The 23987-nt window shown below is 62.5% G+C and overlaps 3 protein-coding genes across 14 annotated transcripts; all 3 read right to left on the bottom strand.

Moving 5' to 3' along the window:
* Positions 1–1765: 1765 nt before the first annotated feature.
* On the bottom strand, positions 1766–16079 carry ZBTB7B (zinc finger and BTB domain containing 7B). Of its 6 annotated transcripts, none has more exons than XM_058860302.1 (3): positions 15958–16079; positions 3985–4988; positions 1766–3201 (listed from the first exon to the last, which is right to left on the bottom strand). In XM_058860302.1, exons 2-3 carry the CDS (start codon positions 4977–4979, stop codon positions 2781–2783), a joined length of 1416 nt encoding a protein of 471 aa, XP_058716285.1. In that variant the 5' UTR covers positions 4980–4988; positions 15958–16079; the 3' UTR covers positions 1766–2780. The 6 variants fall into 6 exon arrangements, with proteins under 6 accessions (XP_058716285.1, XP_058716287.1, XP_058716284.1 ...); XM_058860304.1 differs by lacking the exon at positions 15958–16079 and adding an exon at positions 14628–14731; XM_058860301.1 differs by lacking the exon at positions 15958–16079 and adding an exon at positions 14567–14668.
* Positions 16080–16134: 55 nt separating this feature from the next.
* Positions 16135–20264, bottom strand: LOC131590331 (mothers against decapentaplegic homolog 6-like). Of its 2 annotated transcripts, none has more exons than XM_058860313.1 (4): positions 20148–20264; positions 18308–18721; positions 18051–18164; positions 16135–17413 (listed from the first exon to the last, which is right to left on the bottom strand). In XM_058860313.1, the coding sequence occupies exons 2-4, from the start codon at positions 18699–18701 to the stop codon at positions 16884–16886; spliced, it is 1038 nt and encodes a 345-aa protein (XP_058716296.1). In that variant the 5' UTR covers positions 18702–18721; positions 20148–20264; the 3' UTR covers positions 16135–16883. The 2 variants fall into 2 exon arrangements, with proteins under 2 accessions (XP_058716296.1, XP_058716294.1); XM_058860311.1 differs by lacking the exon at positions 20148–20264 and adding an exon at positions 19085–19216.
* On the bottom strand, positions 20180–23984 carry FLAD1 (flavin adenine dinucleotide synthetase 1). Of its 6 annotated transcripts, none has more exons than XR_009280061.1 (8): positions 23775–23982; positions 22917–23676; positions 22324–22471; positions 22041–22139; positions 21763–21952; positions 21323–21396; positions 20525–20611; positions 20180–20292 (listed from the first exon to the last, which is right to left on the bottom strand). XR_009280061.1 is itself a non-coding variant. In XM_058860296.1 (8 exons), the coding sequence occupies exons 1-8, from the start codon at positions 23928–23930 to the stop codon at positions 20213–20215; spliced, it is 1542 nt and encodes a 513-aa protein (XP_058716279.1). In that variant the 5' UTR covers positions 23931–23983; the 3' UTR covers positions 20180–20212. The 6 variants fall into 6 exon arrangements, 5 of the variants coding, with proteins under 5 accessions (XP_058716279.1, XP_058716281.1, XP_058716277.1 ...); XM_058860296.1 differs by having other exon boundaries at positions 21815–21952; positions 23775–23983; XM_058860294.1 differs by lacking the exons at positions 20180–20292; positions 20525–20611 and adding an exon at positions 21004–21241 and having other exon boundaries at positions 21815–21952; positions 23775–23983.
* Between the last annotated feature and the right edge of the window lie 3 nt (positions 23985–23987).

Below are 23987 nucleotides of genomic sequence, written 5' to 3'. Positions count from 1 at the left end.
TGGTCAGTATGTGATGGTTTTCAGGCCAGAACAGACCACACAGCTCCATTGCGACCCACATAACTGTATTCTGGAAGACCCTGACTTGGGTTAAGGAGGGATGAAGCCACACCCTGAATCTCAGACTGGCAAAACAACAAGCTGTGCTAATGGACCAGGGACAGAAGTAATCATGTGTCTGATATCAGCTTTAAATGAAGCCATTTTGCTCTCTACTTTCTATTGAAAAGCAAGGACCTTTTCAATATGACTGGCTGCACACCATGGAGCAGTCAAGATGCCAAGACTTAAGAACCTTTACAGGAACCAGGCAAAAGCTTTATGTTGATGGCAGCAGATTTGTGAATACAGGTAAATTACCCCTGGTGGGATGGAAGAGATCAGTGGTATCCCTGAGGGTCCGTGTCAAGGCCCCCCAGGATGGCATTGACCCATAGAGTACCACCCCATGCCCACAAGTCTCCTGCCCTCCACCTGCCTCACTTGCTTCTTGGGCATCCAGCTACCTGACCTGCAGAGCAGCCGGGTTTCAGCGCCTGCATCACGCCTGGCTGCAAAGGTAGGAGCCCACATGGCTTGGGGACCCCTCCCCAGAGGATCCCACGTTTGCCCTGACAGGCCTATTTTCCTCAGGGTTGTATTGCAGCGAGTGCTAGAGAGTCCTGAACAACACCTGCTCTGTCTGCATGGCCCCCCTGAGCTACCTGGACTCTGGGGATGAGGAGATGTGAGCAGAGGGGTGCTGGGAGCCCAGCCGAGCATGGGGGGCTGCAGCTCACCCCTGCCCCCTCTGCCCCTGCAGGGACTCCAGTGATGAGGAGACACCGGAGCTGTGGCTGGGTGCTGTGCAGGCACTGCGGGGCCAGGAGCGAGGGCGGCAGCTGCTGCAGCGCATCAAGGACATGATAAAGGGCCAGAGACTCCCCTCCAGAGTGGCTGCCCAGCTGTGAGTCCAGCTGGAGAAAGAGGAAAAGACCAGGGAGAGCGACATGGGCAGCAGTGAGGTGGCCAACAAGAACACATTGCGCTGCAGGTGAGGGCCAGCTGTGGGGGTGACAACGTCCCCTGTCCTCCCCAGCACTGGAGATCCTGGTTGCAAACACTGTGCTCCTCTCTTCCAGCAAGACTTCAACTACCAGCAGCAGACCAATAACAGTAAAAGGGAGGGCAAGGGCCCAGTGACAGCAGGATAGTGCCATGTGGCAGCAAAAACATGGGTCCAGGTGGTGGGATGTGGCTGGAGCCTCACCAGTGTGGCAGAAGTTGAGAGACACTGGGTGGGGAAGGGCTAGTGAATAAATCACCTGGTCCTCAAGGCATCAGTCCTGGTACTCTGACCTGGCATCCACCATTCCATGCTGGTCCTGACCTTGTGATACCCCAGTTCCATGCTGCCCCTGACCTTGTGATACCCGAGTTCCATGTTGCCCCTGGCTCCATCCCTGCTGCGACCCCAGCCTCTCAATGCCCCCCAGCCCCCATCTCCAGCACCTTGGTGCCACCATCTCCATGCCCACTGTGCCTCTAGCCCCTACAAATCCCTGTCCCCAGCCTTTATGGTGTCCCCATTCCCATCCCTGTGGTGCCCCCAGCCCCATGCGGACCCCCACCCCTCAATGTCCTTCTCCCCACACATGGCACCCTCTCTCCACCCCTGCAGTGCCCCAGACTCTCAATGTCCCTGTCCCCAGCCTCACAGTGCCCCCAGTTCCAAGCTACTCCAGGGTGGGGGTGCAGAATGGACAGACAGCTGGACACAGGGGAAGTCCCTGCTTCTCCGTTTATTACCAAGCAGCCTTCGTTTAAAAAAAAAAACAAAACAAACAGACATACAGACAGGCAGAGGCGGCCTGGAGGGGTGGGGGCCGCCTGCCCATGGTTTGTTTGGTTCCTGACACCAGAGAGGTTCAAGTAGCCGAAAAGGTTCAAGTTCACCATAAGGCACTTTAAAGCCATGACAGGAGCAGAGCCCCCCTGGCCCCATCACCCCTCCCAGCACCCCATGGCAGATGTGGAGGCCGGGCAGCGCTGGTGGTTGGCAGCAGAGGGGCTGTGGGGGGGGAATATATTACATCATCTTTTTAAATATAGATAAAACTCTTATTGTAGACAAATAGTGCCGGTCCCCTACACCCCCGGGGAGGCTGAGCCCTGCAGGGGGCATGTGCAAAGGACAGAGGGGTGACCGTGGGGGCCCGGCCACCCCATGGAAGGGGGATCCCACAGGGCCAGGGGATTTCGGAAGGGGGACCCCACAGGGCCAGGGGATTTTGGAAGAGGGAAGGGTCCGGGGGGGGCCGGGGCTGCCCCACACCCGGGTGGGCTCACCCGAATAGTGCAACCAAGAGAAAGCAGCCGGGAGTGCAGGGGCGAGGAGAGCTCGCCGGGGAGGGCTGCTCGGAGTGGGGAGGTGGGGACAAGCTATGCACAGCGCAGGGCAGTGCCCCCCCGCCACTAGGGAGAGCATGGGGGGCTCTCCCCACCTGGGGGGAGGCCTTGGTCCATGGGTGCCCCTGCCCAATCCTGGCATCCATGAGGGGTTTGGTGGGGGGACATCCATGTCCCAATCCCCCCATCACCCACCCTGGCATGACCAGGTGGGCCTGGGAATGGTGGGGGGTGGTAGGGGCCCCCCACCCCCTTGTGCAAATCGGCAGAGGGGAGTTTCCCCCCTTTGCATAACTAGGAATGAACCGTGACGGGAAAAACAGGAACAGAAACCCCAGTGGGCACAGCACAGCTCAGCATGGAACGGCATGACACCTGCCGTTGTATCGGCCCTATGCCGTCTCCACCGGTATGGTGTCATCTGGCTGTGGCCCTTCCTCACCCTCCGGCTCCTCTTCTTCCTCCTCGGGCTGCCCTGGAGGCCAGTAGCGGGCAATGGAGAGGCGCAGCCCCTCCAGCCGCCCGTTGGAGAGGTCGAGGCTAGGGGGCCCAGCAGGTGGTGGAGGTGGTTCATCACGGCGGCGGCGGCGGGTCCGCACCTCCAGGCAGTTCTGGCCCTTGAGGTGCCGCTGGAGGTGGTCGTCCTTGGCGAAGGCCTTGTGGCAGAGGTAGCACTCATAGGGCCGCGCGCCTGTGTGCAGGTGCATGTGGTTCTTCAGGTCATAGCTGTGCAGGAAGCGGGCACTGCAGTGCTGGCAGGAGTAGGGCCGCTCACCTGTGTGCTTCCGCATATGGATCTTCAGTTTGTCATTCCTGGAGTTGGGACACACAGGGAGATATTGGCACTGAGTAGACGACATGCCATCCAACCACAGCAGGGAGGGCAATGGTGCTGAAAGCCCAACAGCAGGGATGCTCTGCAGGGCACAGGGGTCTGAATGCTTGACAGGACAGGGGATTATTGTATGGCTGCATGGCTGAGATGCAGCTGGCTGCTGGCAGGGGGGACGCTGCTGGGTACCCCAGGCTGGTCTGACAGCACTTACATAGTGTGGAAGACTCCCCTGGACGTGCACCACAACCATGTTTGGGCTGTCAGACAAGGTGTTCTGGGTGCCATCAGGTATTAGGCCTTGGTTGATCTGGCAGCACTCACAGGGTGCAGAACACCCTACTGACCTGACTTCACTAGCAGGTGTGGCGGAGGGGCACCAGAACAGATGCTACTGGGTACCTTAGGTCAGTCCAGCAGCATTCATGAGGTGCAGAAGACCCCAATAACCCCACTGCACCACAACAGAACTTGCAGGGGATGCCATGGAGGATTGCCATCGGGTAACCTGTATTGGTGCAGAGCACTCACAGGGTACAGGAGACCCTCTGAATCTGCACCACACTGGCAGGACTGGCAGAGGGGTGCTGTGCAGCATGCCATCAGGTACCCCAGTTTGGTCTGGCAGCACTCAGGGGATGCAGAAGACCCCATGAACCATGCCAGGCCTGTGGCCAGGCTCCAGTAGGACCGGCAGGGGGAGTGCCATAGGGGATGTCATTTGGTACATGTCAGGTGGGGAGAGTCCATCCAGTAGCACTCACCGTGTGAATCGGACTCCGCAGACCTGGCAGGCAAAGGGCTTCTCGCCCGTGTGTGTGCGCATGTGGCGAGGCAGTTTGCCAGCGCCATGGATGACCTTGTGGCAGACAGGGCACTCCTGGGGCATCTGTGAGCGGCGCTTGCGCACCAGCTTGTCAGGGCTATCCAGCCCAGGTGCCAGCGACTCATGGTGCAGCGAGCTCAGATATGCCATCAGATCGGGGTCAATGGCATCATCGTCAGAAGCAGCCTCCTCAGGGGACAGGGGGGGCTGGTAGGGGAAGGGGAAGGGGTGTGGGGGCAGCTCCTCCTCTTCAGGCAGCTCAAAGCTGTCATAGGGCAGGGGCAGCTCCTCAGGCAGAGGGGGTGAGGGCAGCTGGGAGGGCGGTGGGGGGCTGCCAGAGCCCTCAGCCTCAGTGGGTGGCTCCTCGGCATGGTTGTTGAGCCGGGCACCACGGGCTTGCAGGAACTTGCGGGTCTTCTTGCTGCGGCGGGGGGCGGGGCGGGGGGGTGGTGGGGCAGGCACCTCACTCTCAGGGACGGTGGAGAAAGCCTCCAGGTAGCGGCGGGCACGTTCACAGTCGCCATCATCGGGGCCAGGTGCCTCCAGCCCACTGCCCTGCAGGATCTCCACACAGGCAGCAATGACACAGGGAATCTCCAGTAGCCGGGCAGCACGCAGCACCTCGCCCATGTTGGCGCTGCTTATGGTCAGCGTGGCTGTGTAAGCAAATTCCAACAGTGCACCCAGTGCCTCTGGCCCCACAAAGTCCAGCTCACAGACCTCCTGCCCTGGCCCTGGCCCTGCGAAGAGCTTCTTGAAATAGCGGCTGGAGGCAGCCAGGACAGCACGGTGGGTGCGGTACTCCAGCCCCTGCGTCTTGATGGTGACATCACAGAGCAGCCCCAGCTGTCGTTGCTCGTTCAGGCAGCTCAGCAGCTCACTGCTGTGCTCAGGGAAGGGGATGCCAATGAGGTCGTCTTCTGGGCTGGCCATTGTCCTCACCTGCAGGAAGGATAGGATGCTGCCTGACTGATAGGAGAACAATCTGGGAGAGAGCACTTGGAAGAAACATTGAAGCCGGAGCATCACTGTCATGAAGCCAGGGCACCAGGAACCTTCCATGTACATGCTGGGTGGCACTGGGGTTTCAGTGGGACACTAAACTGGGGCAGGCTTGGGGCCTGCGGTCTGCCCTCAGTTCCTTCCATGCTATGTAAAGGTTGGCGGGCACAGGCCCCCCACCACAGGCCCCCACGCTTCCTCCACTACCACCAGCACCCAGCCGCCTGCATCACCACAGCAAAGGGGGAAATCTCAGCATGGTGCCTTTGAACAGCACCAAGGTGTAGCACTTCCTGTACCAGCCCACCCACAATCCCCCCAGCCCACTGTCATGGCCAGGCGCAGCCACTGGCTCCCAGCAACCCTATCCTGGGAACGTGGGCCTCACTGGCAGCAGGCACGAGTGGGCGGGTGAATGCTGGGAAGAGCACCTTGGGGGCCACCCCGTAGAGCCCAGCTGGGCTGGGAACAGGGGCCACACTTCCTGCCGCTGCAGATTAGGATCAGCACCCGTGCCACCGGTTCCTGCCCCCGCTCCTGGTCGGGACTGGGCCCCCTCCCTCCTTCCATGCCCCAGCCCGGGGCCACTCCTCGCCCAGCCAAGCCCAGCCTGCGCCAGTCAGGCCTTTCCCACGCTGCAGCTGGCAGAGCTTGGCCTCAGCCCTACACCCAGCACTGCTCACATTCCCACTGTGGTCCCCATGGTGCACCACCAGAGATCCAATGTTCCTGTGCAGCCAGCACAGGTGAGAAGGGGGAGTCCATGACCCTCACAACTTGCAGGCAGGGTGCAGGCAGTAGTAGCAGTTCCAGGGCTGCAACCTGTCCTGTGACACCATGCCCAGCTATGGCCCTTGCAGTCAGCCAGGCTGCTGGGTGACACTAGCACTGCTGGGTGACAGTAGGATGGGAGTCGAGCAACTGCAGCCTGGGGGAGGCAGGGGTGGGTACCACCTCTGGATTGTGGCTTTTGGTGCTGCCAGAGTTGTGCTAGGCCAAGCCCAGTCAAGCCATGGTGGACAGTGGCATGTGGCACTGGCCATCACCAAACCATGCCAGGCAACACTGAGCTATGCCAGGCCCATCCATCCCAAACCCACCATGCCGTGCCAAGCCACACTGTGCCGTCGGCAGGCAGGCGTGGGGGACATGCCCCCTCTTGCCCATGGAGGGGCGGCGCGGCTGACAGCCCCCGGCACAGGGGCCCATCCCCAAGCCAGCCGCTCCCTGCACTTGGGCGGCTGCCAGCTAGGGCTGCCTCGGCAGGCAGCTGGGAACGGCCCCGGAGCAACCGGCTGTGGAGCCGCCCCAGCCGCTGCTAAGCAGGCCCGACCGGCATGGCAGGCGGCAACCGCCCCTGAAACTGGGAGCCAAGCAGTGCCGACCGCCTGGGATGCTGGCGCCAGCACCTATGGCCAAGCCCCCCTCCTTGGCAGAAGCCCATCCCACCACTGGTTGAAGTCCCCTCTGCCTGCTGAGGTGGGGGTGATCGGATTAGGGGTGATTAAACCATCAGTGCCCTGGGAGCCAACAGGCAGTGACAACCCCCAGTGGGATTAGGCAGGATTAGCTACAGGGGCAGGATTAAGCAGGGGGGCAAGTACCCTATGCCACATCTTGGGCAGCTGGAGAGGGATGACAGGGATGGGGCACCTGCCAAGGGTGGCCCAGAGCCCCACAGACCCCCAGAACTGTCACAGGCAATGGTCACAGGATAGAGTGCCACTGTGTCCTCCAACACAGCCTCCCTTCTGCCTTGATCCCCACAGCACCTCCAGCCTCACAAGACATGGACACAGGGCACCCACAAAGACTGATGGTGCCCACTTGGCACGTGACTGTGGGGGTGTCTGGGTGCAGGGCAGCAGCTGAGACCCTGTCATATCCCAGAAGGTGGCAGGGTGCTCTGATGGGCACAGGCACCAGCCTCACCATCTCACAGTGCAAATGGACACAGCCTCAGTGCTGCCAATGCCACAGAAACCACCAGCAGAGGTCTGGTAGGGACCTCTAAGGGAGTTGGAACCCCTGTGAGCAGCCACAGGACTCGATGCAAGCAGACATAGCTGCAGGGCTGGGGCAGGGTAGGGGTGATGTACAGGAGGTGACAGGAGGGGGATTTTCCATCGCACCAAACCGCCCGTTACGGCTCCTTTGCTGACACCCCCACCCCCCGCACATCCTCCTCATTGGAGTGAAGTCACATGCTGAGCGGGTGCTGCCGTCGAGGAGATCACTGCAGTGATAAGGAAATAGCAGAGGATGAGGTGTGAGGGGACTGGAGCCGCCCCCGGGCCCCCAGCATTCCCTGGCTGGTTCTGGACATGATGCCTGGGAGGGAGCAGGCGGTGATGCCCATGTCTTCACCATGACAGAGCTTTCTCAGTTACATCAATGCTGTGGCTGGGCCCATTTCAGATGCAGCAGCTGAACTGGACTGAGGAAAGGGGGAGTTGCTCCCCATGTTGAGCTGGCTCCCATGCAGGACAGGTGGCAGCAGGAACAATGTCTGCCCGGGTCACCCTGACATCCCTCTGCCAGCCCATGATGCCTGGAACAACCATGGCCAGGCTCCACCCACCTGCCAGCTCCCTTCATTCTAGGGGTCTAGCCACCCAGGCAGAGCCATGGACAGTGGGGTGCGGCCCCTGCAGCACCCATCCTGCATGGGGATAGGCTGTGTCCCATGCCACCAAGCTGGGATGGCACACTGCATGAGGGAACAATGTCAGCCTGCACTGAGCACTGGGCCATGGCTTTGGGGACGGTGGGAGTTGTGAGGTGGAAAGAGATGTCTAGGGGGGATCTCCTGACCTGTTCCCCCATGGGAAAGGAGGGCAGAGGTCCTGGGGAGGACAGTCCTCATCCTGGGCTGCTGCCAAGTGCTCCTGCTTTTGGTCACAAGAGTCCCTGTCAAGGGACTTCACAGCCCCACTGGGGAGAATGAGTCACCCAGGAAGGGGAGCACAGTGCAGAGTCACCCCAGCTACTCACACCATGGGGGTCCCTCACCCTTTGGAAACCAGGACGTGAACCCAGGAGTCTGGGCTGTGCAAGTCCCCCTCCCTGCTAATGCCCTGCCTGAAGCCAACTGGGAGCATCAGTGGCCCTTGTGCCAATGGCCACTGTGTAGAGGGTGGTGTGGTTGTAGGGCAGGGGCTGTGCAGCTGCTGTCTGCCCAGCAGGGAAGGTGGTGGCTGGGGTCTAGCTCAGCTGGTGACTCTGTAGCAAGCACATGCCAGGGGTCCCATTGCTGGAGGAAGTGGGGAAAGAAGCACTGCTCTTTGAAAGAAGAAAAGAACGCGTAGAGACAAAAGGAAATGGTTTGGACCTGAAAGAGGATAAACAGTCCCCCACCCCACAGCACTGAGAGTGAGCCCCCTGGCACTACTCAGGCCCCCTGATACTGGTCAGCTCACCCACAGAGTTCCCAGGCAGAGCTGTGTGCTGTGCAATCATGGGACATTAGCCACTGGCATTGAGAGGGGGTTGGAGTGCTGTGGACCAAGGCTGCCTCAGCGCCGAGCCAGCACTGCACCTGGGGCCCAGTGCCAGCCCAGCATGATTGCTGCCATGGAGGCTGGGCACGGGGCATCCCTGTTACAGTGGAGCAGGACTAGTGATGTTGCCAGAGCCACTCCTGGCATCTGTGGCAGGGACAAGAAGCAAAGTCCCCATGCCACCCATCCAACCTGCTGGCACTGTGCTGGCATCCTGGCTCCCTCCTGTTGCCAAAACCTACCCCACTGTCACATCCAGCTGCCTGGCACTGCCACTGTAGGGTGTAGGCCCTGCTCTGCCAAACCAAAGTGACCCAGATCTTGCCACTCATCCCTTCCTATCCCATCCTATCTGATCCCATCCCATCCCATCCCATCCCATCCCATCCCATCCCGTCCCGTCCCGTCCCATCCCGTCCCATCCCGTCCCATCCCACCAGTAGCAAGGGTGGTGTAGGGCTCAGGCAACATGAACATCCCACAGCTTGCTGGTGCCGAAGCAGCTGGCCCAGACCTCCAAGTGCCCAGTGGTACCACACTGGGTCCCCACCACCCTAGCAACTTCCTCCACCATACCAGCCAGTGATGGCAGGGTGGGTGTGTAGCTCACCTGCCCTGTGTCCTGGAGTGGCTCAGCGCTGCGTCGCGGCCAGGCTGGCGGCCCGCGAGTGGCAGGGAGGGGAAGGCAGGGTGCTGTGTGAACTTGGCCCCGCTCCCCGCTGCACTTAGCTCAGGATCCCACCTCAAAAGGAGTTGACGCCCACACCCCGGGTCACGCACCTCCCAGCCCCGCTTCCCAGAACACACACAGCATTAACTCTTTACAGTTGGTACTGCGTCGTGGGGCGCCAACCCAGAACCATGCAGGGGCATCCCCTGGCCCACTCCCACAAAAGAAAATTCTCAGTACAGCCAGGACAGGCACCTCACACCATAAGTATGTCTTTCCTACCACTAGCATTGTCTCCAAGCCGTCTGCCCCCGCCCCCCATGCCGAGGCATCATACAGGCCCTCACCTTCTCCTCTGCCCCAAGGCAGGGCGCTGGGTGCTCGCCACTGGCCATGGCCAGCCTGGCTGAGCTGGGAGGGCGCCTGCGCTTGGCGGAAGCAGGGCAGGACTCGGTGCAGCATGCTGCAGCCTGCCCAGCCAGCCCTGGAGCCACCCCCCGGTCCTATGGATTCCTGTCCTGTTCTACCCTTGGAGTGGGTTCCTGAGGCCCCATGGGGAATGTGGGAAGCAATGACAGCCCAGCTGGACTATGCTGCCTGATCCCCTCCACTCCCTGGGCAGGGGCACTCATGGGCTCCCTGGCCAGGCTGCAGATTCACGCAATCCCCCCATAATTACACCCTCCATGTCCCCAGCTAAACAGCAATTAGCAGCCCGGAGAGTGCGCCCCACACCCCACCACCAGCACTAGCACCCGCCCAGGCCACCCACGCCAGACCGGTCAGGGGCACCTGCACTGCAGCACCCTGACATGGCCCCAGATAGGCTCCAGGCATCATGTTGGTGCCGTCTGTAGTAGGAGGCCAGGCAGAAAGGGGGAGAGCCCCATACCAGCTGGATAGCAAAGGGCCTCTGGCCCAGCCCCAGCAATGCTGATGGAAAGACCTGGGTTGTGCAAGAGCCCATAGGCAGGCACCGGAGACAGCAGGTGGGCAGAGGGGCACTGCCAGTGTGCCCTCCATGGTATCCCACCTGTCCCATCACTGTGGACCATGTGCTAGGCAGAAGCCAGCTGTGGGACCACAAGTCGCCCAGTGCCCAGAGTGCAGGCAGTGCACAACCAGCAGCAGCAGAGCTGTGGGCAGTGTTGCCCACCACACTGACACGATGCTCCAGGCTGACCAGCTGCCCCAGTGGGGGGCACAAATGAGGGCACAGCCCTGGACAGCATCTGTGAGTGGGAAGGAAGGAGGACGGGAGGGAAGGAGGAGGGATGTGGCACCTGCTGCCAACCCTTCCCCTGCCCTTTGTTCCCCATAAAGAAGGGGAATGGCGCCAGTCCCCCCTGGCCCAGGTGTGCCAGGTGCTAAGGGCGGGAGATAAGGTGGGTGAGGCGGGCAGGGAGGGGCCTGGCACAGCATGGGCATGCAGCCCTGAGTCAGGGTTCCTACTGGTGGCCAGGATGGGGTGAGTCACCGTGGCCCCCCCACCCTGGGGGTGTTGCAACCACCCAGGCGCTGGCCACAAACTGTTGCTCGCCCTGGCTGGGGGGCACTGGGCTGCCTATCTAGGGGCCAGGTGGTGAGGTACTGGCCTTCGAGGAAGATGGGCTAACCTCCTTCCATCCATCCATCCATCCATCCATCCATCCATCCATCCATCCATCCATCCTCCTCCAAGCTCCACCCTTGCCTTGGCCAGTGGCACCCTGACTAGTGTCACCGGTGATAGGACATGGCCTCATCCCAGCTCCTCTTCCAATAGCAGGATGGGCAACCCCATCTCCTGCATCACTTCCTGACACAGAGCAGCACCCGGATCTACTGGGGCATGGCATGCCATGGCTACATGCTTGCCCAGGACAGCTGTGGGCAGGGGTATGTGGCCTCTGTGTGGGAGGGAAGGAGGGAAGGAGGGAAGGAGGGAAGGAGGGAAGGAGGGAAGGAGGGAAGGAGGGAAGGAAGGAAGGAAGGAAGGAAGGAAGGAAGGAAGGAAGGAAGGAAGGAAGGAAGGAAGGAAGGAAGGAAGGAAGGAAGGAAGGAAGGAAGGAAGGAAGGAAGGAAGGAAGGAAGGAAGGAAGGAAGGAAGGAAGGAAGGAAGGAAGGAAGGAAGGAAGGAAGGAAGGAAGGAAGGAAGGAAGGAAGGAAGGAAGGAAGGAAGGAAGGAAGGAAGGAAGGAAGGAAGGAAGGAAGGAAGGAAGGAAGGAAGGAAGGAAGGAGCTCTGCCAGCCACCAGCCTGGGAGGACAGACACGCTCACCTACAATTGGGTTTGTTCACTGGCCCCAGGAGGAGCTGTCTCTGCAGTTGCTGGCCCTGCAGGACAGCCACGGGAACCCCTTGGAGGGCAGCCAGACCCCCTGGGTCCCACTGTGCTGCACGGCCCCAAGGGGTCCCCCCAGCTGGTGGCACCTCCTACTCAATCTGCAGGGTTCATGTCCTCACCAGCACCTCGGGGACTGAGCATTGCCAGTGGCACAGGCTGGGGCCCAGTGCTCCATCCTGGCACCGGGGTGGTGCTGGTCCTCGTGGAGTCACCTGGCAAGGACAGTGCCAGCCCACAGCCCCCCCTCCACACCCTCCAAAATAGCCCGGCTTCCGCCCCCACGGCAGCTGCCTGCTGCCAGCTCCCCGCTGCCCACAGCTGATCCCAGCGAGGGAAGGGGGGCAGGCAATTCTAATCCCCCCCCGCCCCCCCCCCCCGAGCCCACACTGCACTGACAGTGAGGCCGTGCCCGCCACAATCACTCCACATAGCGCCACTGATGAGACCCCAGACAGCCCTGCACTAAGGGGAGGGCAATGGCCCCATGGCTCCACAGTGGAGCAGGCATGGGAAGCCTCTGTGGAACCCCTTTGTGGGACATGGGCTATCCCCAAGGCCCACCATGATGTCTGCACCACACCAGCTGCCTTGTGACACCCAAGCAGGACACAGGAGTCCCTTCCCTTCTCTTCCCTGGCCCTGCAGTGGGGCTGACGATCCTCCTGTCCACCCTTGCTATGGCTCCAAGCCCTGTGCCCTGACGGTTGCCCATGAGAGGAGAATCTGAGCAAAGTTGGTGGGGTGCCACTGTACCCAACAAATGTCAGCCAACACAGCCACACTCTCCACCCTGCTGGTGTTCAGTGTAGGCAGTGCCTGGCACCCACCCTGCCCAGGAGCCAGTGCCTGGTGGCAGGACCCCCTCACCCACTACCCACTCCAGCTGCAGCCCATGGGGCCTGGGGACATGACAGAGACAGCTGGGCAGAGTGGAGCACGCAGTGCAACCAAGGCTGCCGGGAGAGGCCAGAGCTCGCCTGACCTACTTCTCCTTCCGCATCACCTGCTTTCATTTTCCCTCACCCTGGCTGGTCCCCCTGCCTGCCCATGGCTCCATCAAGTCATGCCACCAACTCTGGGGTACAAGCCACCCAGGCACCATGGCTCCCACTGCATCATCCTGCGTGTCAATTGACCTCCCCAGCCCTGGGCACAGCCGGGTACGCTGAAGGTCACTGGCCACAGCCTTGGCACCACCATCCCCCCTGCCTGCATGGCTACCCAAGAACCATCTTCCTGGCACGGAGCAAGTTTGACGGGTCTCAGCTCAGCCCAGCCCCTCACCAGGTCCTCTGACCGCCCTGGGGCTTGCTGGGGTGTGGACATGCAGCTCTCAGGGCATGTCAGGGACGCCAGTGCTGCCACGGGGAGCCAGGCGGGCGCCAATCCTCCAGACGGGGCGGCCGCTCCCACCGGCACCCTGCCGGCTCCCGCCGTGGAGTTACCATGGGAAGGCAGTGGTGGTGGCGCAGGGGGAGCGCAGGCTCCCAGGGGCTCCCGCCAGCAGCCCACACGCTGCCAGGAGAGATTTCTTCCTGGTTTCATCATCCGCTGCCTGCCCTGAAGGAGAAGTTCCTGCTCCACGCATGGGGCAGCAGCCACCCCTCGAGGGCTGAGGTGCAGCAGGGGCTGCGCTGGTCCCGCACGCCCTGCTGTGCCCACTCTCCGCCCCCATGTGCTCAGGCCTGTCGCGCTCGTGCCACGTGTGCACTGAGGGTGCACGGCACCAGCTGGCAGAGCCGTGCTGCCACAGCCTCCGGCTCAGCACCACAGCGCTGAGGGCAGCCTGTGCCCAGGCAGGGGGTCTTGGACGGTACCCACGACCCAACGCTGATATGCCCCCCCCCGCCCCACACCTGTCACCTCCCTATGCTCACCTCTGCACCCGCCCCCGGCATGGGGACTCCCAGCCCTGCTGCCCCACACTCTCCGCTGTGCCAGAGTTTGCCCTTCTCCATTGCGTCCACTTTAAGTCACTGAGCTCAGTCCCTCCCTCCGCACCCAGCACCAGCATCACCACTGAAGCCTTGAGTCGCTGCAGTTGCGGTGTGCCTCCGGCAGTGCCAGTTGGATCCAATCCTGCTCCCCCTTCCTACTAGCCCAGGTGTGGTGGGGGAAAGCGAGGTACGGTGCGACTCACCCCAAGACAAAACTGGCACTGTGTGCCCTCGCCAAGCGAACGCAGACACGGATCGAGGGCGGCTGTGGCCCAAGAAGTGGATCTGCTCCGGCGGGAGGGTAAATACCGCACCCCGCCCCGGGCAAACAGCGGCCGGGGGCAGCCAGCCAGGGGGACGAGGACAGGTACGGCAGGGCTGGGCGCACAGGGCAGAGTCCACCGGTGCTTGGCAGGTGCTACCACGACACCGATCCCCGTGGGGACCACTGCACAGCCGAGCAGTGAAGCACCCACTGCTGCTGCCAGTGTGCCAGGTCCGAGGCTCACCAGCGTGGCAGAGCCTGCTGGGACACTGGGATACCCTCCAACTCTACCAATACTGGTGCAGAAGGGGTTCTCTGAGTTGCCTTCTGCCCGTAACGGTGCCGTCCCTACCCGGTGCACCAGGCATGCCGCCAAGCTGCTCACCAGGTTACGAAGGGGGGGTGGCAGCACCTAGTCACCCGTGGGAGAGAGACCTGAAGGGACCCCGGCTGGATGGAGCAGCACCGCAACAGGACCACAGCGGAGCCTTGGCAGCCGCCCCGGCACGCAGCGGGGACCTACCGATGTCACAGATTTCCCGCAGCCCCGTGCGCGCAGGGCACGAGTGACACCCCCCGCCCCACGGGCGACGTGCCCACCGGCTCCGGTGGCGGGCGGGGACAGAGGTGCTGTGCAGTGATCCGCGTGCCAACCCTACCCACCCGCCGCCCGCAGCATCCCAAATCAACGCGACTCACCGCAACCGGGCGGCAAAAGCGGCTGCCACACCGGTCCACGTCCCGATCCCGCTGCCGGTGGGTCGGTACCTCCGCTCAACCCCCGCCGATGGGTCTGTCCGCTCCCACCCACCGCCGCTCACCTGCGCGCCCCGCCCGAGCCACAGACCAGTCCCGGAGCCACAGCCCCGCCTCCGCCTTCACCTGCCGCCGCCGCGCCCCGCCCGCCCCCCGGCCACTGCCACTGCCGCTGCCGCTGCCGCCGCCGCCGGGGCTCCAGGAAGCGCCCGCCCCCGCCTGTTCATTGGGCAGTGTGCCGGCGGTCCGCGTCCGATTGGTGGGATGCCCCGCCCATCATCTCCGCCACACCTCCCCTCGGGAGGGCGGGGGTCTTGCGGGCCCCTGTGACCGGGGTGCGCGGGTGGGGGGCAGCTGAGTCAGAGGCGGGTAACGGGATTGGGCCGGGGTCGGCCCCCGGCCTGGGGAGGAGAGCACGAGACGACCCCGGTGCGGCCCCACCGGCGCCGAGTGCGGTGCCAGGCGCCGAGCGCGCCCCGCCCGCTGCGGTCGCCGAGTGCCGGGGCCGGCACGGCACTGCCCGCTCCGCCCCGCGAACACGGGGGGCGGGGAAGCGGGCTTGGGGGGGATAAGAACCGAGAAGTGTGCACCTAGGGAGAGTTTCGAGTGCCAGGCACGGGAAACCGTGCATAGGGTGAGGTAGGGGGGTGGAGAGCCGGGGCCGAGAAGTGGGCACCGGGGTACTGGAGTGCCGGGCACGGGAGGATGGAGAGCTGGACACGGAGAACGTGGCACGGCGAGGTGCCGGGCGCCGGGCAGGCGAGGGCACGGAGGGGCGCGGCGCGGGGAGCAGTCCCCTGTTCTCGGCGGCGCTGGAGCGGGGTGCGGCGGCCCCCAGCGGGGTAGCTCCTTCGCAGGTGCCTGGGCGCGGGCCCCGCACAACCTGTTTGGCCACTGCCGGCTCAGGGAGGCAGCGGTGGCCCCGGGGCTCACCTCGGCTCACCCCGGCCCCCCCGCGCCTGGCTCAGAGCGCGGCCACTGCCCGGCGCTAGCGGAAAGTGTGAGAAGCCACCGCCGTTCCGGGCTGCCAAGGCAAACACGGCCCCGAGCAGACGTTATGTCAGTGGGTGGGGGGGCCGCGCCGGGGCCGAGAACAGGACCCCCACCCCTTCGCCAGGTCCCAGTACGGGGCACCTGCCACCGCAGCTCGCCCAGCAGCCCGCTTCGCTACCCCCAGCTCCCTCCCTCTGACCGTGCACCTGCATCCCCGTCGAGGGTACCGGCCTGGCCCGCCAGGCTCCGGGCTTCCGCGGAGCGAAGTGGGGAATCCGCAGAACGACCGCAGCGGACCCTCCGCGCCGCTGCCACCGACCCCCGGCTCCATCGCTCCCCACCCGTCCCCTCGGGCCACGGTTCGACATAGCCGCTGCACTCTGCCACTGCCTGTGGCTGTGCTCCCGGCGTCTCTGTCTCCCTGCTTGCCCCGAGGCGACGGCGACGGTGCGGTCGCACTCACCTCTCGCGGCGGGGCCAAGACCGGGGCCGGGCGGGGGCCGCGGGCTCAGCCGGGCCGGCGGCGTGGCAGGAAGGACCGGGTGGTCATCGCGGCCCGCAGCAGCTGCCTGCAGAGGGCACTGCTGGCTCCCGGAGCCGAGTCCCGTGGGCGGCACCCATACGTGTAGGGACACGGGGATCTCTAGGTGCTGGTGGCACCGTTTATTTGGGTTAAAAACAGCAGACACGACTCGGGCAATCCGGGATCCCCTCCGCCGCACTTAGTCGGGGTTCCCCCATGCTGCCAAAACGGTTGAAGGATCCCTTGGGCCTAGTACCCAGCTTGGGTAACCCCGAACCGGCCCCCACCCCAGGGGTGCTCACCTACCTCGACCCCCATTCCACCTGCCCAACACCCATCCAGATGTTCTAACCTGCCCGACACTCCAGCTGTGCTCACCTGTCCCACGCCCCCAGTCCTGCCAGTTCCCTCCCATTCCCCTTGTCTGCAGTGACATTTAGGCCCACAGCTCCCCTCTCCTCCCCACTCCCTCCCACCTCCCTTCTCTTCTGTTTTCCCTGTCCCCACCAGCCCTGGCTGCCACGCCCCAGGCCTGGCCCTGACAATGGGGACTCCTGCCTCATGCTTCGCTTTTTTTACAAAAATGGATAAATTATTATAAACTTGAACATTAAAATTATGACATATACTAAACAGGGCCCTGTGTCACTGAGAGCCCCGTGGCTGAAAGCAGGTGTTGGCAGGGTGACGAGCCATGCAAGGAGGGCACTGCATCCAGTCAACACTCAGGCAGGGAGTCCCCAGAGCAAGGACGATCCTGCTGCAACACAGCCCTGGAAGACACAGGCTGGGGAAAAGTAGAAGGGTCCCCCAGCTTGTGAACCGGCTTTGGGGGAGCTCCCTGTCACCCTCCACCAGCCCCAGCCTCAGTGTGGCTGGTTCAGCAGAACCTCAAGCCAGCATGGGCAGGAGGTGATGAACTGCCGGGAGTAGCAGGGTCCCCAGCCCTTCGTAAAGCTGATGCGGATACTGTGGGGGTCACAGGGTCCCTCCCCAGGTAGCTGCCAGCCTGCTCTGTCCCCTGCCCAATCAAACACCTTTGCTGAGTAGCCAGGCAGCACCTTGAGGACAGTGAGCCCACAGGGACCAGGGGGGCTCAGGGTGGGTGAGCTGACGAAGATGGGGTGCTCGCTGCGGTTGTATGCCCAGACGCCACCTGGCTCCCGACTCAGCAGCAGCCCCCGGCCAATCTTGCCACGTGCCCGCCGGACAGCACAGCTGCGGTAGGCAGCTGGCAGCTGGGCCAGGCAGAACCCGCTGCCCCATGGCAGCTCGAAGAAGACATTCACTGATGCCTCATGCACAGCGTAGAGGCGACCCACACGTGTCCGGTACTCCCAGTAAGCCAGCTTGCACCAACAGCCATCCTTGACGGTGCTCCATGAGAGGCTGGTGTCTGGCAGGGGAGAGCAGAGCTATCACCACCAGGACATGACTGAACCAAGCAGCTGGATGGGCCAAGGGAAGTGGGCACAGAGAGCATATGAGGACAGATGGATGGACATGGTACACCAGGGATGCCTCAACACAGGGTCCTGCACTAGGTGTGAGTTTCTGGAGCTGTTCCCAGTCCCCAAGTACCATGGTGAAGGAAGGGGTGGGGGAGGGCTGTGAGAGGGGTTGGTCGGTGAGTGCAGGGGAAGGTGGGGCAGTGGCAGCTGATGGCCTTGGTGGCCAGCAGACAGGCAGGAGCGGGAGTTGTGTGCGTCAAGGCACATTGTGTGTGCCCCCATAGGCAGTGCTTCCTCCAGCAGGGAGCCTGGTGCTGCCAAAAATAACAGTAGCTTCAGTGCCGGGGGGGGGCGGGGGGGGGGGGGGGATTGTCTGGGCCCAGGCTGCTCCCCCAGCAGGAACTCCTCATCCCATGTCAAAGTCTTTTCCTCCTGCTGGGAGTGACTGCTGGCTCCATTCCCTGATTTTCATGTTCTCTCCCCTCCAATCTTTGCCTCTGACTCAGGGGTTCAGCCCTACCAAGTGCCCTCCTGCCTGCTGGGTGTGGCAGAGGGCTGTGGAGTGCGGTGGGTCCGTCTTACCGCACCAGTCCCCAGCATTGTAGCTGAACTCCAGGAGCTGAGTACTGGGGTGTTGGGGCTCATCTGGCCAGGAGGGACCACAGGATGCCTTCAAGTAGGGGGGTGGTGGGATTTCTGCAGGGGAGAGAGAAGGAAATGAGAGCCTGGGAATACATCCTGCCCCCCTGGAGCCAACTGGAGCCCTGAGCCAGCCCCAGAGAGCAGGGGTCAGAGCCTGGGTGGGCGAGGCAGCCTCCAGTGTTGCCACCAGCACTCACCAGGTTCAGCCAGGCGACTGAAATGATGGGGGTTGCAGCACAGCACAGCCAAGTCCCCACAGACCCCCTGGCCCCCAGCACAGTAGCAGAGGTGCTTGAGCTCATGGGACTGGTGGAGGTCAGGCCAGCGGAAGAGGCGACAGAGCAGGACTTGAGGGGGGAGTCCCTGCTTGACCCCTCGTGCGTCTCCCCATGATGCTAAAATGCAGCCAGACTCCCAGGCACCCTGGCTTTCCACCACCTGCGCCAGCAGCTCCAGCTCCTCATCCTTCAGCTTCTTGAAGAGGGCATGCACTGCTGGTTTGAGGGTACTGGGAGCATCCTCAGGGCTGGCTGCTGCACAGCGCTGCCGCCACAGCCTCCGCACCAGTCCAGCACGGCGTGAACGGAACATGGGGTGGTCGTGGGGACCACCTGCAGGATGGAGACAGGCATCATCCCCCATGCCCTGAGAGCGCTGTGGCTACAGGGGCTCCCAATGGGAGCCTGCTGCATCCTCCTGTGTCCTCCCAGATCCCTGGCAAGGCTGCTTTGCCTGGGTTTGCTGCTGCCATCCCCATTATGAGGGCATGGTGCCGCTTCAAAGGGGTACTGGCATCCCCAAGGTCACATCAGACATGATCCCAAAAACAACCCCCACTGCTGGGGAACCTGCCTATGCTGAGACAGTGAGAGCAGGGGTCCATATGCTCCTGCCCTCAGCACCTGCCCACTCCCCTCTCACCCCCCTATCATGGGGCTGGGCAAGGGCTCCCTGCAGAAGAGGGTTTCACTCACTGTGGGTGGCGGAGATGGGTGAGAGGCTCCAGGGCACTGCATGGGGCTGTGCTCTCAGGGCGGCCGGCGCTGCTCTGCCCGCCAGGCGTCACTGCCTGGACTTTTTCCTGTGCTGGGACGCTCTCCCCTCCCCCAGACCTTCCCATTTGAGGAATTAATTGATTTCCCTCATCCCAGCCAGCCCTGGGGCTGAGCCACCACATCAGGGCTACCACAGCAGGATGTGGCAGGCACCAATACATGGGCTCCAGTGGTCAGGGATGCCCAGCACCACACTACCAAGGCAGCCAGGCACAGCCAGGAGCCCGAACCACACAACAGACACCAGTGCACAACCACATGGCAGGTTCCAGCTGAGTAGCTGATCTGGGCAGGGGGAAGACATGAGGCACAGTGGCAGGGCACCATTGTGGCAGACCCCCATCCCTACTCGTGTCCACAAAGGGACTATTCCAAGGACCACCTAAACCTCTCATGGCATCTTGGGCAGAGGTTCCCGTTGCCCCTCAGTTCTTGACCCGGCCAGGCGTCTCCCTGCAGACAGTGGGTGAGGGTGGAGCGTGCTCCACAACAAAGGAGCTCATGTAAATGGGACCCTTATCCCACGCCAGGCCAGGCTTCCTGCTCCTGACTTCCTGCTGAGATAAGGGAGGCCACACTGGCGCCAGTGCTGCTGCCGAGGACGTGCAGAGCTTCCCCTGTGCTGAGGTCAGGCACCAGCACAGGCAGCACTGGGGCAGGGTGGGCTCACAGACCCACAGCCATCCCCAAAGCCACTCTCTGGTGCCAACAGCCATGGCCTTTGCCACAGTTCCCAGCCAGGCTGGGCCCATTGGAGGTATTTTGCTCTAGCTGCTTCCCACAGACTGAAACAGGAAATGTCCAGAAGTGGGGGGGCAGGGCGGGCAGGAGATGCAGGCAGAACCCCAGCTCCCCACACTTTCCCCTTGGCCCTAGGAGATGTGGGGACCCTCGGTCTTGGACAGGGGCAAGGGGTGTGCTGGAGTGCCTTAGTGCTACCCAGGGCTAGGACTGGAAGGTTTGGGGACACACACAAACACACTCCCAGAGCTCTGGCCAAAGAGATGCAGCCAGTCAGGCACTGCTCAGGTTTATTGGGGTCTCTGATCAGGGGGAACACAAACTGGAGCAGAGTCTCAGCGCCAGAGGTCCATCAACTCCATCAGCATAGGGTAACAAGCACAGTCCTGGGGATAGGAGAGAGGCACAGGGGGTAAGGACCCACTGAGCAGTACCAAGGTCACACCCACTCAACCCCCCAGACACAGCCAGGCTCTCTGTCTCCCCTCAAGCACCGTGGCCAGGCCCTTTTCACTCCAGGAGCACCATGGTTGGGGTCCATCACCCCCAAAGACCACAGCCAGGCCCCTGTGATGTTCCAAGCACCACGTCAAGTCAAGCTGCCGGCAGGTCACTCACCGACAGCACCAGGACAGGCAGGGGCTGGTATGGTCCTGTGACACCGCAGAGGCCCTTCCCTAGTCCAGCAGCTCATGGATGCACCAGCTGCAGAGAAGGAGGTAGATGCATTCCTGCAGAAGCCGCAGCAACCAGGAGCCCAGGCGCAGCCCCAGGGAGGCGGCAGTGGGTGCTGCCAGTGCCAGTGCCTGTACCAATGCCACTTGCTGAGGAGCACCTTGCAGACAGGCTGCCATGATCCAGAAGAGGTGCATGGCCTATGAGGAATCAGCAGGATCTGACATGGTAGGAGAGGCAGCAGTGCTGACATGCAGGGCCCTGGCAAGGGGCCCTGGCAAGCACTGGAACCTGCCACATTCGCCACATTTCTAAAGCTTCCACAATGGTACGTGCAGGGACAGGGCACAACCTGGGGACCCTTTTGTTCCTCCCACTCCTGCCCCATGGAGCCCTCAGGGCTCAACAAGGCCACATGCCAGTGCAGTGCAGACTGCAGCAGGTTTATTTAGTGCTGACAGGCAGCGACTTTATTCAGTGTCACTCCCAGAAGCATTCCAGTGGAGCCTCCCAGAGTGTGGCTTTCACTGGCGGGAGGTGCGCTCTTCTTCCTCATTTTCCAGCTCATAGGCAGGCCGGTAGCTCTCCCGGCCCTGAGCATCAGTATAGCGTAGTGCTGGGTTCTTCCGTGTGTTGGCCATGCTCCCCAGGGACGTGTAGCTGCGGAGGGAAGAAGCAGCTGCAAAACTGCACCCAGCGGCACTGGCTGTGCATGTGAGAAGGACAGCATAGGGCACTCACCCCTTGTCATAGAGGATACAGTAGGGGACAAAGAGCTTGCGCAGGAACTCCCAGATGTCCCGGTAGGTCCAGTCCTGCAGGCAGAATTGGGCAGGGATTGAGGCAGAGGCAAAAGGCTGCTCCCCAGGCTCCCAGGGAAGCAAGCCAGACCTTCCTGGGAGAACTAGATGGTCATCAGAGCACCACTGTCCCTCCCAGCACTTCCCCAAACACAGGGAAACCCCCCAGCAGGCAAGAATGAACCCTGCCCAACAGCTCCCAGCTGCAGCAAGGGGCACCCATGGCTGCACAGCAGGGCAGCAGATACTCTGTGAGAGCGAGTGAGAGAAGCTGTCTAGGATGGGAGTGGATCACTGCTGGTCCCCAGCCCCGTCAGGTCCCCCTACCAGGCCCTGTGGCAACAGTCCCAGCCCCAAAGCAGGTGGAGGCCTGGCTCATACCAGCAAGGGGTTCACCCGCATGTAAGGGGGCCAGTCAGGGTCTGTCACACACATGGGGGTCAGGGTGCGTGAGTAAGGGTCCGTCCGCCGTGTTCCCATCAGGACAGCCTCCAGCTGTGGCTGCTGCTCCTTCAGGTGGGCCAGCGCCTCCCGGATGGAGCCCTCCACAGTGCAGAGCTGAACCCCATACCTGTGCAGGCAGGGTGGGCAGTTGTCTGTGGGCTGCAAGCAACGCTGCACACCCCCTGCACAGCAGCCCACCCCACTCTGCCTCCTACCTCTGGACTGTTGCCTGAATGAACTGCTCCATTTCAGGAAATGGGGACACAGTGCGAATGTAGAGCACCTGCAGCCTCTCCTGCCTTGCTGGGAACTGCCTGCAGAGAGACCCGATGCAGCTGGACTCTGACCGATGGCAACTGCAGCATCCAGTCCCCACCAGCTAGACCCCAGGAATCCATTCATTCCCCCAGGGCAGAGCAAGCAAGAGCCCCAGAGCCCTGGCCAGAGTCTGCAGGACCCCTCAGCCTTGCCCCAGCCTGGAGCCCCATGTGTGAGTACCTCTGCACAGCAGCATGGACAAGGTGAAGCAGGGCTGTGCAGTCCTTCCCCCCGTTGAAGCCCACGCAGAGCTGGACCAGGCTGTACCGGTCCAAAGCCTCCTCGATGGTTTGCAGAGCTGCTGCCACCTTCTGCCCCAGGGCTGAGCCTGCCAGGACAGGAGAGTTGGTGCCTGCCCAGCTCATGTTCCATCAGCATGGCCCCAGGGCCTACGGCACTTCACCCTCTGGATACGTCTCATATCCAGACTCGTAGCAGAGCCATGGCCAGCACCATAGCCAAGAGCTTGTTCAACCCAGAGATCTGGGCCACAACGTGACAGGGATCATGAAGACACTGGGGAATTGTGGCACTGATGCTTCTGCTGCACACTGTGCTCTCAGACCCTGCCACCACCAGCCCTAACTCAGGTTACAGGTCCCATTCCCACCTGTGTGGGATGAAGCCCACTGCAGCTGCAGCACCCCTCAAGACTCCCAGCACACCACAACAGGCAAGCTCTGCTCCCAAGCTGGTGCTCCCACTGCCCCAGCCCTGCTAGGCTATACAGGAGAAGCATGGAGGCACAGAGCTGCAGCACCTCTTCCTGGTACCTGACTCAGCCAGGCCATAAACCTCCACAGCTGCTGGAGAGACACAGTCTGTCACCAATGGTACAGCAATGCCTGGTGGCAGCTCCCTCATCAAGAAGCGGTACGCTTCCTCCAGGTCCTGCTCCGACTCTGAATCCAGGGTCAGCTTCACACGGTAGTAGTTGCTGGTCCAGTCTGGGTAGGAGCCCAAGCTGACACGGCCCCGGAAGGTGGCGTCAGCCCAGTCCAGCACAGGCGTGATGAACATCTCATCGGATGCCACATAGATGGTGCGGGAGTGGAAGTGGGTCTGTTTGCTTTGAAAGAGGTGAGCAAGGCCATCTAGGGCACGTTCCATCAGTGCCGGGATGCCAGGGAAGATGTAGACATTATGCACACTGACTAGTGGGTACTTGAAGGTGTTGCCAGTGTGCCGGTCTGTGCCATAGTTGAGGCGGGAGGACTCGGGGACACGAGCCAGCTTCATCTCAGGGCACTGCACCTCCGTCTTGCCAAAGAACTTGTGCACCAGGGCCACCAGCTCGGGATGGAGAATAACTCTCTCCCCAAAGGCCTTAGCCACAGCCTCGAAGGTCACATCATCGTGCGTGGGGCCGATGCCCCCGGAAGTCAGCACGAAGGTGAAGCGGGCAGCAAAGGCGGCCACCTCACTGGCGATGGCCTCCACATCATCGGGCACTACCGAGATCCGGGCGACACTCACGCCAAGCGCACGAAGTCGCCGGCACATGAAGAAGGAGTTTGTATCCTGCGTGTAGCCCTGAGGGGAACGGAGACGCCCGTGACGGGGTGCCCCGACCCCAGGCGCAGGCCTCAGCCCGCCCCACCCCCGCAACCCAGGCCCATCCCCGGCCGCACCTTGAGAATCTCGTCGCCAATGATGATGATGCCGGCGGTGTTGGCGGATCCCCGGGCCACTGCCGCCGGGCCCGAAGCAGCCATGGGGCGACAGAGGGCAGCGGGCCAACCCACCCGCCCCGTAGCCCGCAGCGCGGCCCGCAGCACCCCCCACATGGAGCCGCCCGGCCACCCCCGCACACCGCGACACCACCCCGCGCGCTCACAGGCCGG

This window comes from Poecile atricapillus, chromosome 33 (genome assembly GCF_030490865.1).
Source record: "Poecile atricapillus isolate bPoeAtr1 chromosome 33, bPoeAtr1.hap1, whole genome shotgun sequence".
Lineage (NCBI taxonomy): Eukaryota > Metazoa > Chordata > Aves > Passeriformes > Paridae > Poecile > Poecile atricapillus.
Note: the sequence above shows the minus strand (reverse complement) of the source record. Positions and strands in the feature narration are given on the sequence as shown.

Excerpts from the sequence above, each read along its gene's own strand:
- FLAD1 (XM_058860294.1), bottom strand. The coding sequence starts at position 23,930 with ATGTGGGGGGTGCTGCGGGCCGCGCTGCGGGCTACGGGGCGGGTGGGT. Across the intron at positions 21,953-22,040 it reads ATTCAGGCAACAGTCCAGAG|GTATGGGGTTCAGCTCTGCA; the intron begins GTAGGAGGCAGA and ends CTGCCTGCACAG. Across the intron at positions 21,397-21,814 it reads TCACGCACCCTGACCCCCAT|GACTGGACCTACCGGGACAT; the intron begins GTGTGTGACAGA and ends TTCTGCCTGCAG.
- LOC131590331 (XM_058860313.1), bottom strand. The coding sequence starts at position 18,701 with ATGTTCCGTTCACGCCGTGCTGGACTGGTGCGGAGGCTGTGGCGGCAG. Across the intron at positions 18,165-18,307 it reads CAGTCGCCTGGCTGAACCTG|AAATCCCACCACCCCCCTAC; the intron begins GTGAGTGCTGGT and ends TCTCCCCTGCAG. Across the intron at positions 17,414-18,050 it reads CAATGCTGGGGACTGGTGCG|ACACCAGCCTCTCATGGAGC; the intron begins GTAAGACGGACC and ends CTCCCCTGCCAG.
- ZBTB7B (XM_058860302.1), bottom strand. The coding sequence starts at position 4,979 with ATGGCCAGCCCAGAAGACGACCTCATTGGCATCCCCTTCCCTGAGCAC. Across the intron at positions 3,202-3,984 it reads TGCGGAGTCCGATTCACACG|GAATGACAAACTGAAGATCC; the intron begins GTGAGTGCTACT and ends TCCCAACTCCAG.